General features: G+C 45.6%; 1 protein-coding gene across 2 annotated transcripts in view; it reads left to right on the top strand.

Annotated features, from left to right (window-relative positions):
• PRKCB (protein kinase C beta) overlaps window positions 1–19,150 on the top strand; it is a 316,758-nt gene that overhangs the window by 226,006 nt on the left and 71,602 nt on the right. For both annotated transcript variants that reach the window (XM_078074685.1, XM_036111159.2), the window contains exon 9: window positions 6,052–6,198. In XM_078074685.1, the coding sequence (XP_077930811.1) occupies window positions 6,052–6,198 (147 nt within the window). The remainder of the gene's footprint in view (window positions 1–6,051; window positions 6,199–19,150) is intronic.

The following is a 19,150-nucleotide window of genomic DNA, read 5'->3' as shown; positions in this document are numbered from 1 at the left end:
GCCCCGGAGACTGGGTCCCGAGGCACCTCTGCCCCCCTGCAGTGCAGTCTGGAAAGAGGCAGGGCTCCTTGCTCAGAAGTGTAGTCTATTTGCTTTCTCTTTGAGCACCGACTTCTAGGGCTCCAAATTGCAGACATAAAAAGGCAACCATTAGTGTATTCCTGTTTCTGAAGACATATCCAGCCCAGCCCGATGGAGGATCATTTTAATTTGGGACTCAATTTTAAAATGTTTGCTCTTTGATGGAGTACCTGCTAGGCCTGAGGGTCCTGGGGATCAGGAGGCTTTCAGAGGGACACAGGATGGGCTCCTTGTCCTTCAAAGGTTCACTGTGTCGGGGTCACAAACCCAAATGTTTTCAGGAGCCAGGCAGATAACAAGGAGGGGAAAAAGCTTGGTGTCAGACAGTAGGGTGTGGTGGGGACTGCGGTAAACTTGGGAAGTCCAAGATCAAAGCCCCAGCCTGGTCATGTTCTGGTGGGAGCCCCCTTCCGGGTTCCTAGATGGCTCTTTTCTCACTGTGTCCTCACTTGGTGGAGGGGCTGAGGGACCTCTCTGGGGCCTCTCTTATGAGGGCACTGATCCCACCCATGGGGGCTCCACCCTCATGACCTAATCCCCTCCTACAGGTCCCATCTCCTAATGCCATCCCTTGTGGGGTAGGATTTTAGCATGTAAATTTTGGAGGGGAAGACACAAACATTATCATCTACATGGGGAGACACAAACACTATGGCTTCGAAGGGGGTCCAGACATCATAGGTCTATAGCCTATATCTATGGAAAAAAAGAAGCAAATTCAGAGGGGAGAAGTTTGCTCGCAGGACAGAGGGATGAAGCTGGTGGCTACTTGCTGCTCCTTGAAGGACAGAAAAAAAAATTTCCACGAAGCAAGGCCAAATGGAGAAATTGGGAAGTTGAAGCCCCTTACTCATGCTTCACCAGCAGGCTGTACTGGGACCTGGGGTGTCCCCCTGAGGGCCAGGATGAGGGCTGGGGACCAGGGGACGGTCAGGATTTGGATCCTCACAGGTTGGACAGTGCAGTGTGTGGATCAGGTGGGTCCTGAGTCAGGATTCAAAGAAGGTGGGAGATGTGGTCCTAAGGCAGGGAAGACGGTAGGGCGGGGAGAAAGGCGGGAATGTGTTTGACAGCCTGGGCAAAAACTTGGGGGCTGGAACGTAAGGATTTGGGATGATGGAAAGATATGGCCCAAAAAAGGCAGAACAACTTCTGTCTTCGGCGCTTTGCTTCTTTACGATCTCCCTGAGGTGCTCATGTTGCTCACGTTTTAACCACCGGCTCTATGTCTGTGACCCCCCCCACACCTCTGTCTCCAGCTCAGATACCATTTCTCAGTCTCAAACCCACAGAGGCATTGCTTTCTGGGTATGGATACTTGGCTTTCCCAGAGACACTCAAATCTCAACATATCTTACTACGAAACAACTTGACCATGTGTGTTCACAGCAGCTTTGTTAATAGCCCCAAAGTGGAAAGGACACAAATGCCCATAAAGAGGAGAATGGATAAACGTAAACAATGAACAGCAAGACAAAGGGGCAAACTACTGACTCATGCAACAGCACGGGTGCATTTCAAGAACAGGATAATGAGCAAAAGCAGCCAGATGCAAAAGACTACTTCTTCCATAAAGGGAAGCCTGTCAGACTTTCACAAATCTTCACCAAATATATGGGTTTCCCACACTCAGAAATTCTCCAGTCCTCTGTGGACACCAACTGGGTGTCCTGCAATTGAATTCACAGATGACACCTGGAGTTAGAACAGACCCCACAGGTTAAGGCCTCGGTCCCAACGAGGCTGCCCTCACTTGAGACTCCAGTCACAAATGGTGGGTTCCCAGGTCACCCACACTTCTGTCTGACTTGCTACCAATCAGGGGTTCCCACTATACCTCCTCCTCAGATTTGATAATTTGCTAGAACGGCCCACAGAACTCAGGGACACACTTATTTCTAAGAACTGGCTTATTGTATAAAAGGGATGTGATAAAGGATACAGATGAACAGCCAGACGAGGAGATACATAGGGTAAGGTCTGAAAGGAGTGCGGGAGCTTCCATCCCCCACAGCGTTGGGATTCACCATTCCGGAAGCTCTCCAAACTCTGTAGTTTAGGGATTTTTATGGAGGTTTCATCACGGAGGCATGATCAATTATTAACTCAGATCTCCAGCCCTGGGATGGGGCTGAAAGTAATAAGCCTCTAATCGTGGTTTGGTCTGTCGGGTGACCATCCCCCATCTAGGAGCCCACCAAGAGTTTCCTCATTAGAATAAAAGATACTCCTATCAGGAAATTACAGGAGTTTTAGGAGCTTTGCATCAGGAGCCAAGAGCAGAGACCAAATATATATTCCTTATTATGTCACACTCTGTGATTCCATTTAATGAAGTTCAAGAACAAACAAAACTGACCTATGGGAATAGAAATCAGAACAGAGATGGTGTTCGTAGGAGGCAGGATTGGCTGGGAAGGGGCACAGAGAACTATCTGAGGGTGATGGAAATGTTTCCTCTCTTGATTGGGGTTTGGGTTCATGGGTGTATACATTTGTCCAAATTCATAGAACTATATGCTTAAGATTTATACATTTCAGTGTATCCAGTGTAATTTTTATTTTTATTTATTTTTAAAGATTTACTTATTTATTTGAAAGAGAGAGTGCACACTTGAGCAGGGGGAGGGGCAGAGGGAGAGGGAGAATCCCAAGCAGACTCCGCACTGAGCACGGAGCCCGACATGGGGCTCGCTCTCATGACCCTGAGATCATGATCTGAGCCAAAATCAAGAGTCAGACTCTTAACTGACTGAGCCACCCAGGCACCCCTCCACTGTAATTTGTGAAACATTAATTACAAAAAGAAGAAAACTGGTGGATGCTTTGTCAGCAGCACAAATGGGATGACAACAATGAACACGCACGTTCTGAGGGAGAAATAGACCTTGCAGTGTATGCCACTGTGGGGAGGGGGGAGCCTCAGCATGCCCAAAGTCAGGCGCTTCCCACTCTCTTGCTCACACCTCCAAATCTGCCCTTCCTCTGTTCCTCCTCTGAGTGGGAAGTGCCACCATCCTGTCCTCCCAGGTGCTCAACGCAGAAGCCAAGGACTTGTCTTTCATCCCTTATCCCCCTCTCCCAGGCTGCACCCAGCTCTGATGAGTCTACCTCCAAATCCATCCACTTTGTTCCATCTGCATCACAGATACCCCCGAGGTCGGGCCCCACCATCTTGCACCTTGATGACTGCAGTCATTTCTTTCTGGTGGTTCTCATACTCACCTTCTTCGAATGGGTCTCTTCGCTGGATCCAGGGTAATCTTCTAAATGGAATATGATCATGCCATGGCCTCCTTAAAGCCTTTTTTTTTTTTTTTAAGATTTATTTATTTGGGGGGCAGACAGAGAGGGAGAGAGAATCTCAAGCAGACCCCTCTCTGAGCTCAGAGCCCAACCCAGGTCTCCATCTCACGAGCCTGAGATCATGATCTGAGCGGAAACCAAGAGTCGGAGCTTAACGACTTTGCCACCCAGAGACCCCACCCTAAAGCCTTTCACGCTCAGAATCAGCTCTGACCTCTTAAGACCGTTTACCTGGTCCTTGTCGCCTTTGGGCTGCATCCCGTGCCACATCTACCTTGCACTCTGTGCTCCAGCCAGACTAAACAGTGTTTGCTTCTTCAAGTGTGTCCGGCTTTCTGCTCCATTAATGCTGTTTCTGCTGCTGACATCAAGTTGTTTACCTGGAGAACTCCAGAATATCCTTGACACAGGGTGGGGGACCCAGTCCCTGCTGTGGGGTAGATTCTTTGAACATCCAAGGTTGTTTTTCTCCCTGATCGATCCCCGGCATCTAGAGCATCACCTGGCCTGTAGCAGGGACTCCATGAGTATTTTTTGAATGAATGACTCTTTCCCAATATTCAAAACCCTGAAAAAATGTTTGTGGCCTCCTTGTCTTTAAAAGACAACTGAATAGGGGCAGCTGGGTGGCTCAGTCGGTGGAGTGTCCGACTCTTGATTTTGGCTCAGGTCATGATCTCGGGGTCCTGAAATCGAGCCCCGTGTTGGGTTCCGTGCTTAGCGTGGAGGCTGCTTCTCCCTCTCCCTCTGCTCCTCCCCCTACCTCTCTCTCTCTCTGGAATAAATAAATAAAATCCTTTAAAAAAAAAAAAAGACAACTGAATAATAAGACAACTATAATAGCTGCCATTCATTGAGCACCTACTATGTGCTAGGAATGGTGCTAAGAACTCCGAGATACATTCTCTCATGTCCTGATCTCCATTTGCTTGAACAGGTTTAGAAAGGTTCATTTACCAAAGACAAGTAAGTGCCTACTCTGCTGGGTACCGCTCTAGACACCAGGGAAAGGAGAATAAGAGACAAAATCCTTGACCTCATGGAGCTTATGTTCTAGTGTGAGGACAAAGACGAGGAATTAAGAAATAAGTTAATACTGGGTTTGTAGGATTGTGATAAGAGACATGGAGAAAAATAAGTAAGGGGAATGAGGATTGCTGAGAGCTTCGGCATATTGGTGTTGGGAAAGGCTGTCTTTTTTTCCCCAAGATTTTATTGATTTGAGAAAGAGTAGGGAGAGGGACAAGCTCAGTGCAGAGCCCGATGCGGGGCACGATCCCACGACCCTGAGATCATGACCTGAGCTGAAAGCAGTCTGACGCTTAACCGAATGAGCCACCCAGGCGCCCCAGGAAAGGCCGTCTTACCCGAAGTGAGGAAGCTCTGGGAAAGAACTCCAGGCACAGGGGACAGCAAGTGCAAAGGCCCAGGGGCAAGGGCGTGTTTGGTGCTTTCAGAGAACAGCAATGAGGCCAGGGCAATGCAAGGAGAAGAGATCCAAAATCAGAGAAGGTACAGAGGGGCCGGGACATCTCTGGTCTTTGGCCTTTTCTCTGAGAGAGATGCTGAAGTTCAGGATGTCTGGGTGGAGGAGTGTCCTGAGCTGATGACTCCCTCAGGATAACATCACTTATCCACACCAGAGTCAGGATTCTAGCCCTAGAGGCGACTCCAGGAACAAAGTCCTTCCTGGTGGCTGCAGGTCTCACTGCTGACCTCCTCTTCTTTCCTCATTGCAGGGAATCTGCTACCATTCTGAGTCGCTGTTCTGCTGCTCACAGCAGCGAGACCCTCTCCCACTGCACTGAGGACCGACATGGGCCTCACCCATCCACTTATCCACACGGCAGGAAGCCGTGTTCGTTGTTGGGGAAGTTGCGGAGATAGAGTCTGCACCTTCACAGAGCTTCCAGTGTGTTGGGAGAACAAGGGAACAGTTACCATCCAATATAAATGGGAAGTGAGACAGATGAAGGAAACAAATAGGGACACTTAATCCAGACAGACAATCAAGGAAGGCTCCCCTGGGGAAGTGAAAATGTGAAGCAAGGGGAACTCGGTTGGCAAGGAGGAGACAATAGCCATCCCCAAAGCAGCAAGAGCAGGTGCAAAGGCCCTGAGGTGGGACGTGAAAGGAGAATGAATCTGAATTACAGGGAAAGGTCCAAGAAGTGAGGAGGTTGGAGAACCTGGTCATACTGGGCCATGTAGACCAGTGAAAGCACCAAGGGCTTTAGCCCAAACCTAAGGAGTCACAACTGAAGCATTTTAAGCAGGTGGTGACTTGGTTGGGTATGAAGAAGTGGAAGCTCACTCTGGTTGCATGCAAAGCCGAGTGAGGCGGGAACCAAGGTGGGCTGTCTAGGTGCAACATGACAGGTGGTGGTAAAGATAGAAGGCAGGTGAATTCTAGAGACAGCGAGGAGGAAGAAAAGACTCTTCCCCATGGTGGCTGAGGCATGACGGGTAAAAGAGAAACGGGGGTATCAAGGGTGGCTCCCAGGTTTCGGGCTTGCAGAGCAGATGTTGGCCATGCTTTTCATTGAGATGCGGGCCAGGGGAGGGGGCGAGCTGCAGGAACCACAGCTCATGGCAGGTTCCTGTGGCTTCTTCCAAGGGCATCCTTAAACCCTAATGATGTTTTCTGTGTGCTTCCTCTGCCAGAGGGCCAAGATCAGTCAGGGGACCAAGGCTCCAGAAGAAAAGACGACCAACACCATATCCAAACTTGACAACAACGGGAACAGAGACCGAATGAAACTGACCGATTTTAACTTCCTGATGGTGCTCGGGAAAGGAAGCTTTGGCAAGGTACGGTATGGCGTGGGGGCTGCACCCACTCCAGAACGACAGGTAACAAGGCAGGCACATTTGCTGTTCATATGGGGCTTACATTCCAGCGAGGGAGAGAATAAAAAGGAAACAGACACTACACTACAGTTTGTAATGAAAACCGTGAAGAAAATGAATAGTGTACTGTGGGCCACGGACAAATCAAGAAGAGATCCACTTAGACCATCAGAGGAGGTGAACCCTGAACTAGCTATCCATGCCAAGAGCTAGGAATGAATGTTGCCAGCAGAGAGAATAGCAAGTGCAGAGGTCCTAAGGTAGAGAAGAGCTTGGTACCTTCTAGGGACCATCAGAGGGTGTTAGGGCCAAAATGTCATGAGCATGGCGAAGTTGTAGGATGTGAGATTGTAGAGATGGGCAGGGGCCTGATCCTGCAAAGCCTTGTGAGCTGTGATGAAAAGTTTGGATTTTATCCGCTGTGCAGTGGGGAGCCATTGAAAGTTTTTGAGCTGAGAAGTGACATGATCTGATGTGCCTTTTGGAAAAGATCACTTTTGCAGCCAAGAATGGAAACCATTCCTTTCAGAGAGCAACGGATTTGAAGGATGACCTGGGGACTCGTAGAGTGGTTCTGGATGCTTTTATAGGTACTAGGAGACACTGTTTTACTGAAGTCGAGATTGTGTTATAAGTATTCCTGAGTTGTTTAGTGTTGTTTTGAGTCTTTTAATCCCTTGGTGTGCCATAAATATGTCTCATATAAATCTCATACCATGAACTCAAGTGTGCAAAAAATATAAATTTCTTCTCCATCTCTGTAGCCCAAGCCCCCAGTCTGGGACTTTTCCTGGAGTTGTTCTTACCTGGCTCCTCCCCTAGTCGTGTGAAACCCATTCACAAATCCTAACAGATCCTTCGCCAAAGCAGGCCACCCATTTACTGACTTCCTTCTATCATCACAAATGCAGCCCTAATCTACACCCCGCATACCCCCTGGACTCCTGCAGAATTTCCTAACTGGCTTCCCTGCTTTCACTCTTGTTACCTGTAATCAATACACTTCCATTTAGCAGCGCGAGTCATTTTGTCAAAGTTCCATTAGGTCAAGGCACTCCCCTGATTAAAACTCCCCGATAACTTCCCATCACATCAAATAAATTTCATACTACATTCTTGGCTTACATTGCTCTTTACAATCTGATCCGGGTTCTCTGACCGGTGACTTCTTTTTCTTGCCCGTCACCCACAGTGTACTGGCCAGGGTGGTCCTTGGGTTTTTTGAAACATACAAATCTCCTTTCTCTCTTAGAGCTTATGTGATGCTATTTCCTTTATTCTTTGCATGGCTGGCTCTTTCCTATAATTCCCATCACAACCTAGACAACACCTCTTCTGAGAAGTCTTCCCTAACCACTTCCTCAGCCATGCATTCATTCCCCATTATATTCTGCTCTCTCTTAGCAGCCATCACCAGATGGTATACGTTTTGTTTTTTGGTTTGTCTCTCTTCTAAGAACTGAGCGCTACAAGAGGGGGACCTTCTCTGTCCTATTCACCAAGGTACTTCCGGTGCCTATGGATTGCATCCATTCAGGGCCTGGACAGAATGCACGATTTTCTCTGTCTGTGGGTCACAAGGTCATCTGCTGAGAAAGAATAAGGGATCTGAATGGTGGCCCCGAGTTTGCAGAGCTTGGGCACGAAATGGGAATGACAGCAGGAATACACAGCAAGATTACTGAGAAGATCTCTAAAGTCGGTGATAGAAGTGGTCCATGCCTCTGTGTGATTTTTCCCAGCACCTCTGAGCAGCTGGGTGTGGACATGGGGAAGTGGGTGGCAGATTTGAGCTGAGGGGGAGATTAGCAAGATCAGTGAGCCAGAAGGTTAATAGGGAGTCAAGGATTCTGGGAAGAGAGTTGCCCACTGCAGATCCAACAGAACCTTTTAGTGGGTGATCAGTAAGAGTGTATTGGATAAATGAATAGAAATGACATCTAGACCAGGCTGGAAAGGAAGTCAGAGAAGGAAGAGGGTCATAACCTCAGGTGGGAAAGAAGGAGTCTAGAAGCCGAGGGATTAAGAAAACAAACGGGTGAGGTCAAGAGATTTAAAGTGCTAGGAAGACCAGGGGCATTTAGATTCCAAAGATGGGTGGGTTGCCGTGATGATAAGGATGGACATGGCCTAAAGGAAGAAGGGGTTCTAATTATATGGGCCTGTTGGGGAGTTTGTAGAAATTAAATTATATTTTTAATAAGTGACGTATTCACGTGGTTTGTAATTAAAATTATATTGGAAGGATAAACATTGAGACATCTGCTCCCACCCAAATCCACACCTTTCTGTGCCTGGTCACCGCAGCTGCGCTCCAGAGGCAACCATTCTGTTCATTTAATTTGCATATTTCTGGTTCCCATGTGCTAATTTAACACATATAAATATGCATTTTTACTCTTGTCCTTGTTACCTCAAGGGTTCGCATCCTCTACACAGAGTTCTGCACCTTTCCGGTCACTTAACAACATAGGTTGGAGAGTTTTTGATTGAGGAATGGAAGTGCCAGAAGGATCCTATGGAAAGGATCAGGATTGGGAGGGGGGTGGAGAAGTGGGAGAATGGGTCATCAGGGAACAGTGAGGAAATGAGAGCAAATAGATCATATGTTTCCATGGAAACCGTTACAATAATTGAGATTTCTATTCCAGGCTGGGGATGTGGCCTCAAACAAATCACAGATGAGAACAACAGTATGTCATGAGAGCCAGACAGAATCACAAAAAACCTCGATAATCCTTTAAAACAGAGTGTAATCCTTTGCAACTCCAGTGTTGCCCACTGTGGTTTTAAATTAATGTGGTTTTTGTATTTGAATGCCTGCTTTGAACATCCTGCAGTCTTGCTAGGTATAGAGATCGATCCGCTTGAACAGCACACCACAGCACGGTAGTGGCTGTCCTCCTTGCAAAGAGGGGAGAGATTGGTCTTTGGGGTGATGCCTTCACCCCTCTCCTCCCTCAGGTCTGCTGGATCAGATCTGGCCTCCAAAAATGTGCTCTTAAGCACCGTCATCGTTTGTGGGGCGACTAGGGAGTGACACGTGCCTTTTGCTAAGACCTGTGGGAATAAAACACAGCGAAGTATGCGTGAAGGCCATTGAGTTCCAAACAAGTAAGCCCCATTTCAAAAACTCTGAAACGAAGAACAATTTGGAGAGTTTACTTTCCTGAACAGGTAGGAGTGTTTACCCGGAAGTGTTATCTTGCCAGAGCAGGGGCTCTTGGCATGTCTGGCTTACTTACAGATCAATGCCTTCTAGAACTTTTGTAATGGAGCATTCAAATGTATTGCTCATTTATTATTTAATGTTTGTTTTTCTAGTTTTATCCGTTGTGCTCTATTCATTCATTCTTACTGAGGTCTAACTGCCATATAACATTAATTCCAGATATACAACGTAATAATTCAATATTTGTATATATTGTGAAATGATCACCACAGTTGATTCTGATTAACACCGGTCCCCATCCAGAGTTAAATTTTTTTTCTTACAATGAGTTTTACTCTCTATTTTTAATGATCCCTTGAATCTTTGTCTTCAGCTTTACCAACCATTACACTTTTCAAGAATTCAAACTCTTTGGTTTTCAAGGGATTACTGGAGATAGAATTATGCTCCAAATATATAAATTGGGCAACTACGTACTGCCCCAATTGATTGCATGAGTGCACCTTATAAGGTAAACACAGAAGTACCTGATAAAGTATGTACAGAGCACAAATACAACTCTCTACATCATAAACCTGAATCTTCTAATCCAAAAATCCTGCCACAGTAAACATTTAATTAAGGCTAGTATTGCCTGCCTTCTGAGACTTCAGATATGCTTGTGATTTATATGACCCAAATCATTTTGAAAAGTTAAGCCGAGAAGTTTGAATGGAGACTCTTATTCTTTTATATTCCTGACTCTTGCCTATGGAAGGTCCTGTGCTAATGGAGTGGGGAGCAAGAGAAGGGCAGGTGTATGCTGTGGTGGACATAGATCTAACATAAAGAAGTTCAAATCCAACAGCACAGAAGTCTATGTAAAAGATGTGTCATGGAAGATGATTGGTAATAGAGAAAAAATGAAAATCATTCAAATGTTCATCAATAATATGAAAGTTAAATATCTAATGGTATATCCATGATACATTCAAAAGAATGAGGTCTCTCTTTTCTCTGTCTGTCTGCCTGTCTATCATCATGGAAAGATATTCATGACACAATATCAATTAAAACAGAAGCAAATCATAGAGCATTATGATTAATAATATAAAATGTAATGTACATAGAATAATTCTTTTCATGTAATACACTCATGGTCCCTACTCTCATTGAACTTTTCTCCCAATATTTTATTGTGAAAAAAAGCACTTTGAATATAGAAAAGTTGAAAGAATTATACAGTAACATCCATAATACCCACTACCTAGATCCTACAATTAGCATCTGACTGGTTCTGCTTTATCACACATCTATCCATCTGTCTGTCTCTGTCAACCCATTTTCTTTAAAGACATTATTTATTTATTTATTTGAGAAAGAGAGAGTGAGCACGAGCAGGGGGCAAGCAGAGTGAGAGGGATAAGCAGACTCTCCACTGAGTGGGGGGCCCGACGCGGGGCTCAACCCAAGGACCCTGAGATCATGGCCTGAGCTGAAGTCAGACCCTTAACTGACTGAGCCACCCGGGTACCCCACTGTCAACCCATTTTTAATACATTTCAAAGCAAGTGGCAGACACTGCTATACTTTATCCCCAAATGCTGTATGTATGCAATATCATTTAACCAGAATCCAATATTTGATTTTGGTCATTTTTAAGGTAAAATTTACACACAACAAAATGTACAAAGCAGTGTATCATTCTGTGAGTTTTTTTAAAATGCGTACTTTAAAATGCAGTGGGGATCTAAACATTAGTCAGGACATCACACTAATAGATGTAACGTGCAACTGTGGTGTTTGATGTGCACTGTGAGAGCCTGCGGGGGTGGGCTTTGGCCCTAGTTGGAAGTCAGTGAAGGCTTCTGTGAGAAAGTGGCTCTTGGGCTATATCTGAAGGATGAGTTAAGTTAGCTTCACAAAGTGGAGGCGGGGGAGTCGATGAAAATCTCAGAAGGTCTCCTCTTCCTGACCCCACCCTCAAGCCAGCTTGGTTGATCTGTGTGGTGGGCAGGGCACCTGAGCTCCTTTAATAGTTAAGGTAGATTCACCTGCCGTAACAAGTAGACCCCCAAAAGTACACTGGCTCTGACATAATGGAAGCTTAATTTTCATTCATGTCATAGTCTGAGATGGTTGTTCCTGACCTCACCCCACTCTCTCCATATGGTGGTTAAGGGACCCAGGTTCCTTCCATCTTATATGACTCCATTAATCTCTACTGCCTTGTTTTTGTCTACATTCAGAGGGCGGAGGGGGAGAAGTATGGAGGAGGTGCAAGCTGCTTCTTGAAAGTCTTGCTTTGGAAGTGGCACCCATCACTTCTGCCTACACTCTATTAGAATTTAGTCACATGGCCATGCCTCAGTGCAAGGGAGGCTGGGACAACAATTTTGGTGGAAAAGCTAGTAGCATCAACCACACTCCCTACTTTTCAGCTCTGGATGGAATTTTTCTTGGGGACACAAAAGACCTTCTGAATTGAGCCCTCAGGACTCCCAGGTGATCATGATCCACAAACAAAAAACTTCAAACTCCTCTTTCTTGGTGACATTTCCTTGTGTTCAAATCATGGAACATGCCAGGTGTTAGTGCTGCTTTTCCTGAAGCATAGCATAAGCCAGGAATAAATCAAGTAGGAAGAAGTCGGCAGCTTATGAAATTAAAAGGAAAAAGTGGAAAGTCCTTAGAAACTGGGCGCCCAGGTATAGCTGTTAAGTCTTCAAAAAGTCCCATCGAGGTCTGTTGCTCTGTATGCATCTAAGAAGGTTTAAAGTAACAACCTGAGAGGTGAGACACCATTCAGCTTCCTCTCTGAGTGCTTGACTTTCCTGGAATAATGCCCAGGAGGTTGGTGACATTGGTGCCTGAGCGTCACTATGGAGGCTACTTGAGGGTTAGGAAGCCGCCCCTTCCAGTAAGGTACCCCTAGAGACTTGGAACGTTTGTGTCACTGTCCAAGGTGCTGATGTCAATCCCTTTGGCTCAAAATTCAGCCTGTACGACAGCATTGAATATAGCCTTGGCCAAGTTTCCCAAATACTTGTTCATTCATGCACATGTTTATTTTTTTTTGTCATGTATATACCTCCTTACTATCTTAAATATTTTTCTTTAAATAGACTTAACTTCCTTTTCTTCTCTTAGCATTGCCTTAAAAAAAGAATATATATAAAATCACAGGCTTGATCTACCACTTGTATATTTATTTTAATACATTTTAGGAGAATTTATTAAAAGAAGATTGCTTTTGTCCTTGTACTGCTGATGGTACAAGTACCCCGTTTTGTGAAAAACTGTCTTAAAGATCTTATGTTCACACAAGAATTTGGCACTTCAATTACTATTGTTATTTTTTAAGAACATGAGGTCTTTTGCTTCTTTTTTCTGTGCATATCTGGAAGGTACAGAAAGTGTCTGATCTTCCCTGTCCTCCACGTCCTTTCCTTTAGATGAGAAGCATGCTCAACATTTCCTCTATCCTTAGAAATCTTTCCTGTGATCTTGACCCTCCCTTCTCCATTCTTTCCTCACTGAATATATCCAGAGACTGAAACTACCCTTTTGAGATTTGCTGTCTCCACTTCCTCCCCACCCATGCCATATCCTTTTGCACTATGACTTCTACCCTCAGCAGATTCTGAAACACAGGTCTCTCAGTTTTTATCAGTGATCTCCTGGCTTCTTCCTCTCTGGATCTGAGCGCAAGGCATGGTCGCTACTTATGACAGCAGAGGGCAGACATGAGGGAAAGGAACTGGGACTGAGACTGGAACCCATGCCCCATCCCCAGGAGAAGTCCTCACTTTTATAAGCTGCTCGCCGACAGGCATAATTAAGGATTCGTTCAGTTGGATAAGTATTTATTGAGCAGCTACGATGTGCCAGGCACTCTTCTAGGTGCACAGGAAATGGCTGTGAACAAAACACAAAAGTATCAGCCTTCATGGGACATCTGTTCTATGGTGGTGATGATGGTGATGATACCATCTAACACTTGAGTCTCTACTATACGCCAGGCTCTGTTGTAAGAGCTTCTATGTGTTGGCTCACACTTCCGCTATAGTGTGGCTGCTGTTATTCCCATTTACAGAGGGAATGAGAGACAGGACATTAAAGTAACTTGCTAAAGTCACACAGATGGTCAGTGGCATTTGACAGACCGGGTTTGGTTTAGATACATGTGCTCTTGATTGCTTGATACTTAACACCTGCATTCCTGGTCCCAACAGTGGTTACCTCGACATGTCATGGACATATTCTAGGAGGTTAACAGTGTTCCCTCTTATTTTCTCATTTTCCCCCTCTCTTCTTTTTCCCTCTGAGTGTAAACAGAGTTTGTGTGCCTCGGTTGTACTCTGAGCCTCTGCCATTAGACAAAGTGCATGCCCATAGTGATGTAAGGCTCCAGATTGCCTGCTCTTCCCCATCACTCTGCCTGTCAATCACCTATCCATGTGCAGATGCTCATGGGACCTGTGAGCTATCACAGGGATTCCTGAGAAGGCTCATGACAATGGACTCCCCCTTCCAGCCCTGCCCTTCTCCCCTCTCTGTGGATCTCGGCTGGTGGGATCCTCCAAGCCAGGGGAGGCATCTCTAGTGTGTGCAGTAACTCCTCAGCTGGTTCCTTTTCAGCCCTTGACCTCCATTTCTCCTAACCTGCACCTACTCTTCATCCCCTCCTCCCTCTCCAGTTCCACACACCCCATCCCCATTGTCTCCAACTTTGATGGAGCTCATAGGAATTGCCTGGGACCAGGCTATGGATTTACATGCATTACATCATATGAATTCTCACCTCAACCCTGCACGGTAGTTACTGACATTAACCCTATTATACGTACATGGACGTTGTAAATCACAAAGGTTGAATAGCCTTCCCAAGACCACACAGCAGGAAGGAGGCAGGACCAGGACTTGAAAGTAGCTTTTGTGATTCCTGTTGTATCTTTCCATCTTGGACAGCATTTGTCTCTGCTTTAGGGTCCACTCATCTCCACCCAACTGCTAGTCTGGTCTTTTTTGAAACAGCAATTTCAAAACTGCTACAGAGCTGTTTAATGGCATTTGTGGGTCCCTCCTTCTGCTGTGGAAAAAAAGTTAAAAATGGTATCTTATGTGACGGCATTGGGATAAGGGCAAATATATTAATATAATACGTTAAAGCATTTTCTTCAACCTAAAAGCCCATTTTTTTCTTGTGGTTTTAAAAGAAATTAAAACACTTTCATGAGCCCCTAAAAAGAGTGTGTCCCCCCCAGGACTGTGATTCGTGTGCCTGCTAAAGTGGGTGCCGGTTGGCAACATGAGCACCCCAGCCGTGCATCCTCAGCAACCTCCAGCCTTCTCTTGCTGAAAGCCACCAGCGTGCTTAACTAGCATGAGCTTCGGGTTTGTGCACAAGAGAGCAATCCAGAGCTCCAAGCCCCAGACTACAGCGTCTTCTGCTGGAACCAAGCACAGCCCTGAGTTAAGACAGGAAGAAATTGCCTGAGGAAATTAAAAAACAGTTTCGTTCAAACCCGTAACAAAGGCCTTTCCTAAGTCATTTGGAGCTCCTGATGTGGGAGTCTTTCCTAATTTTAATCTCATTAGGGATATGGAGCCACACACACATATGCGTACATACATTAGACGTGGTTATATAATCCTACAGACAAAAGCACTTTCCTTTCCTTGAACCTGCTTTGCTATCTTCTTGCACCATATGGTGAGTTCCTTTATCATATGGTTCACAGACAACTCAAAGTCTTTGCTACCTGTTCCCTTAATCCTCTTCCAGGGAACCTTTTGACATTTGCTGTCTGATCTTGGATTCCTGCCTTCTCTTTGGTTCTCTCGCAATGATGGCACCTCCCTCCTAGCCCCGAGTCTTTCATATGCAATTCTGATTGCAGCCTATTTTTGCCAACTCATCTTGCCGATCCTGGCGAGGTCCTTCCACCTTCCTGATGTTTCTATGTCTCTCCTCAATGCAATGACTTGCTGTTCTTCCACAGCCCCTACCTTCACTCCTCAGAAGAAAGTCCATTACCGAACAAGATGTTACAAGGGTCATTTTCCCTGACAAAATTACTGATGTTGAGAAAAAGGAAATATCTGGAATTCAAGTTTTCTAAGCCTCTGCCCTGCTGCGAGCAGCTTGTCAAGCCAGAGTGAGCAAAGGGGGTCTTTATTAGGAAGACGTGGTGTGTTTCCATGCATCTCATTGACACCCAAAGGCAGGAAGTGCAGCCGGAACAAGGAAGCTTCCAGGAAACCAACAACCATGGCCTCCATCTTGGGAGTCCCCAGGCTGCCATCCCTGCTTCTTGCTACCATCTCTCTCAATTCTCAATGTCTAGTTCCCAAATGTAGACTCTGCTGGAATTTTAAGAGAAGCTGAGGGGCCAGTGTGGCTCAGGGATCCCTATGATCCAGTGAAAGCTATGGCCACAAGGAGTGAGGTCGCTTTTCCAGCCATCCATCAGGAAGCACAATAGGAACAGACCCTCTGAAAGAAGAGGTGCAATGGGCAGTTTCTCTAAGAGAAGAAAGGAAATTGCTAACCTGTCTGGTGCACAGACCACAGTGGGAGTTTCTTTTAAGTCTGCGCTTTCTTGAACACGTTGCCTGACGCTTTGGGAAAAATAAGGCAAAGTTAAATCGAGTCCTGCTACCAAAGGGTCAGCTAAAGCCTATTAACATGGAAACTCTGTCTCGGGCAATAATTCATGGCCACTGGTCCAATTACTGGGCTGTCACGGTTCCTGCCACCCTCCACATATCCATCTAGACCGCATCTTTATGCGCTCCGCTCGTTCAGAAATGCACAGTTCTGTTAAGATGAATCCCTGGTTTCTAAAAGCATAACCCATAATTTTTTCTACCACAAACATCATAGCAGAAACCTGTAGGTTGTCATTACCCAACACCCATGGTAAAAATTGTGGATGCACAAAGATGGGTAGTTAATAGGATTAAACATAGTTTGTCTCATTCCCCGCCCCGCCTCCCCCCGCTCCTGCCCAATTCCACATTATGTCCTGACCTCATCAACAACCACTGCAGAGATTGATGATACAGTTTGAGCATGGAGAACTTGTCTAAATGTTTGGTATGCTTTGCTCATGGAAACCTCACAACCATCTTCCAAGTGGGTACTGTTGTTAGCTCCATTTTACAGATGAGGAAGTAGAGGCCAAGAGAGACAAGAGACTTGCAGATTCATGCAGCAGTGGATGCAGACTCACACCCAGGGAGTGTGGCTCCTGAGTGCATAACCACTAAGCCACACACAGCCTACGCACTCAAAGTGCTCCATTTCTGCCTCGGAGAAACCCGGTTCTCTGTTAACCTGTTTTAACACCACCAGCAAAGGGAGGCTTGTGCAGCCAGGGCAGATCAGATTATAGAGAAACAGGCTTCCCCTGTGCAACCTGATTGTTCAAATCAATGACGGACCCTTAAGGGTTTCACTGCATTTTCTTTCAGTAAAAGGCATCAATTATTGGTTTGTTTTCCCCAGGAACCATCTAAAAAACAACAACAACAAAAAAAAAACAGTCAAATTAAATCTGCTTGTATTTTAACCATCTAGCCTTGTCAAATACAACATATGATTCAAAGACAATTGATGAAGCATCCATGTCACGAGTATTGATTTTGTCTCAAAAGAACACTACAATAACTAGAGTTGATGCCTATCAATTATCATTACCGAGTCTATGATATCAGTAATTAGAAGTGAGACAGCCCAGGGTTTGGAAATTTTTGCATTTCTTATTACAACCCAATTAAACAAACAAAAAAAATTTTAATTAAATCCAACTAAACATCTTCATTGAAAACAATGAAGGAGCTAGGCATTTCAGGTTTCAGTCTTATTCCCCACTCCACCCTCCCCGTCCCCAGTAGTGGCTGTGAGTCATTTCTTCCTCGGTGTAGTGACATTTGCTTAACAATAGCATGCCCTGAGCTGACTAGGCTAAAAGGATCTCCATTCGAAACTTCCTTTCACACTTCCTGCGGCTCTCCCTGCTAGTGGGCCATAGTTCAACTTGATTAAATCTGAGGTGTCATTCGGCTTCATTTTAAAAGGCTTAAATCTTAGCACCTGTTAACCTGACCTCTGATCTGAAATTTCAGCTAATCTCCCCCATTATCAACGTCCTCCCCACTAGAGCGGTGCATTCGTTACAATTGATGAGCTTGGGCTGACACATCATTATCACCCGAAGCCCACAGTTTACATTAGGATTCACCCTTGGTGTTGTACATTCTGTGGGTTTGGACAAATGTATAATGACATGTATCCACCATTATAGTATCATACAGAATAGTTTCCCTGCCCTAAAAATCCTCTGCGTTCCGCCTATTCATCCCTCCCGCCCCCCTACCCCCTAGCAACCACTGATCTTTTTACTGTCTCCATGGTTTTGCCTTTTCCAGAATGTCATATAGTTGGAATCATACATATGTAACCATATAAAGAGATTTTATTTTAAATACGGAAAGCCTTACATAATAAATCATGAAATAACCAAGTTGTAGCATCTGAGTTGATCTGCACGCTGAGTATCCCGGCTCTTATTTTTTGTCCAGCCAGCTTCGAGATGGTACCCACCAAGTCCTACCCTGATCCACACTATTAACTCCCAATTAACATCTTTTCCCCACTGTATCACTTTTCAATTTTTCCTGAAGTACTTCTTCAATTAGCAAGTCTCCCCAGTTGCCAGAAATCATTTCTAGACTGTTAACTTCCAGTTTGCTGCTGGAGACAAAGGCATTTGATTTCCCCCAAATCACATGACTTCATATTCGATTAATGTGACTACCATTAAAAATAAAACCTAAACACACATATGTGCGGACATAACACGCTTAGGAAAATTGATCCGAAGTTTGAACAATAAGAATACGCTTTGGATGGTCAAAATCGGGGCCTTCAAGAGAACCTAGAGCATGTTAGGACATCTTCGCATCTGGTGGAAGTTGAAATGTTGGGAAAGCCCCAAAAGGCTCCCGGTTCATCAGCCATGGCGAACACAGTGCCTTCAGTTCTTTCTGAGAAGCTCTTCACATGCCTTATGCCATCGAGTCATCGTTATGGCCCCATGGACTGATGGATGCTTTGTCTACATTTTACCCCCACATCCAACATGCAAGAGTTCAGGTTAGAATGGATCTGCCCCCTATTCCAGGCCTCTGGTTACCCAGGGTTGAGTGGCTTGAGCCAACTCTTTATCCCTGGCCCCGTCCGAGGGAGGGCTTTAGCAAATCTGCACGCCAGAATGGGCGAGTCTGTGAGGGCCTATGAACCAGGCATACCGCCCCTCCCCCATGTGGAATTGTAGAAGATGAAAGATGGTCTACTGATTCCACAGGGAGGTCCTGTCCACACTGAGCACGCAGCTCACTGAGGGAGGGTCCTCTTAGCCTCTGGCAGAGGGCTTGTGCTAGCCCCACCTCTAAGCACAGACGGTAGGACTTTGCTTTCATCCCCGACTTGGCATCACATCTCCTGGGAAATCGATTTTGCAGAAATTTTGGTCTATTGCTTTGGCTCACTTTCTGCCTTTCTGTTTGTCTCTTCTGGAGAAGGTGAGCAAGAGCCACCGTAGCCACAGAGGGCCTTGGAACATCCCCTTTATGCTCCCCGAGTCTGCTGATGCTTTTGCAGCATGGCTTGCTCTGGGCTGGGCACCAAGTTTTCCCTGCGTTCCGTCCCTGGCTCTCCCAACAGCCCTGTGAGAGAGGGGCTGTCATTTTGCC

This window comes from Halichoerus grypus, chromosome 6 (genome assembly GCF_964656455.1).
Source record: "Halichoerus grypus chromosome 6, mHalGry1.hap1.1, whole genome shotgun sequence".
In the NCBI taxonomy this organism is placed as follows: Eukaryota; Metazoa; Chordata; class Mammalia; order Carnivora; family Phocidae; genus Halichoerus; species Halichoerus grypus.
This window is presented reverse-complemented; position numbering and strand designations above follow the sequence as displayed.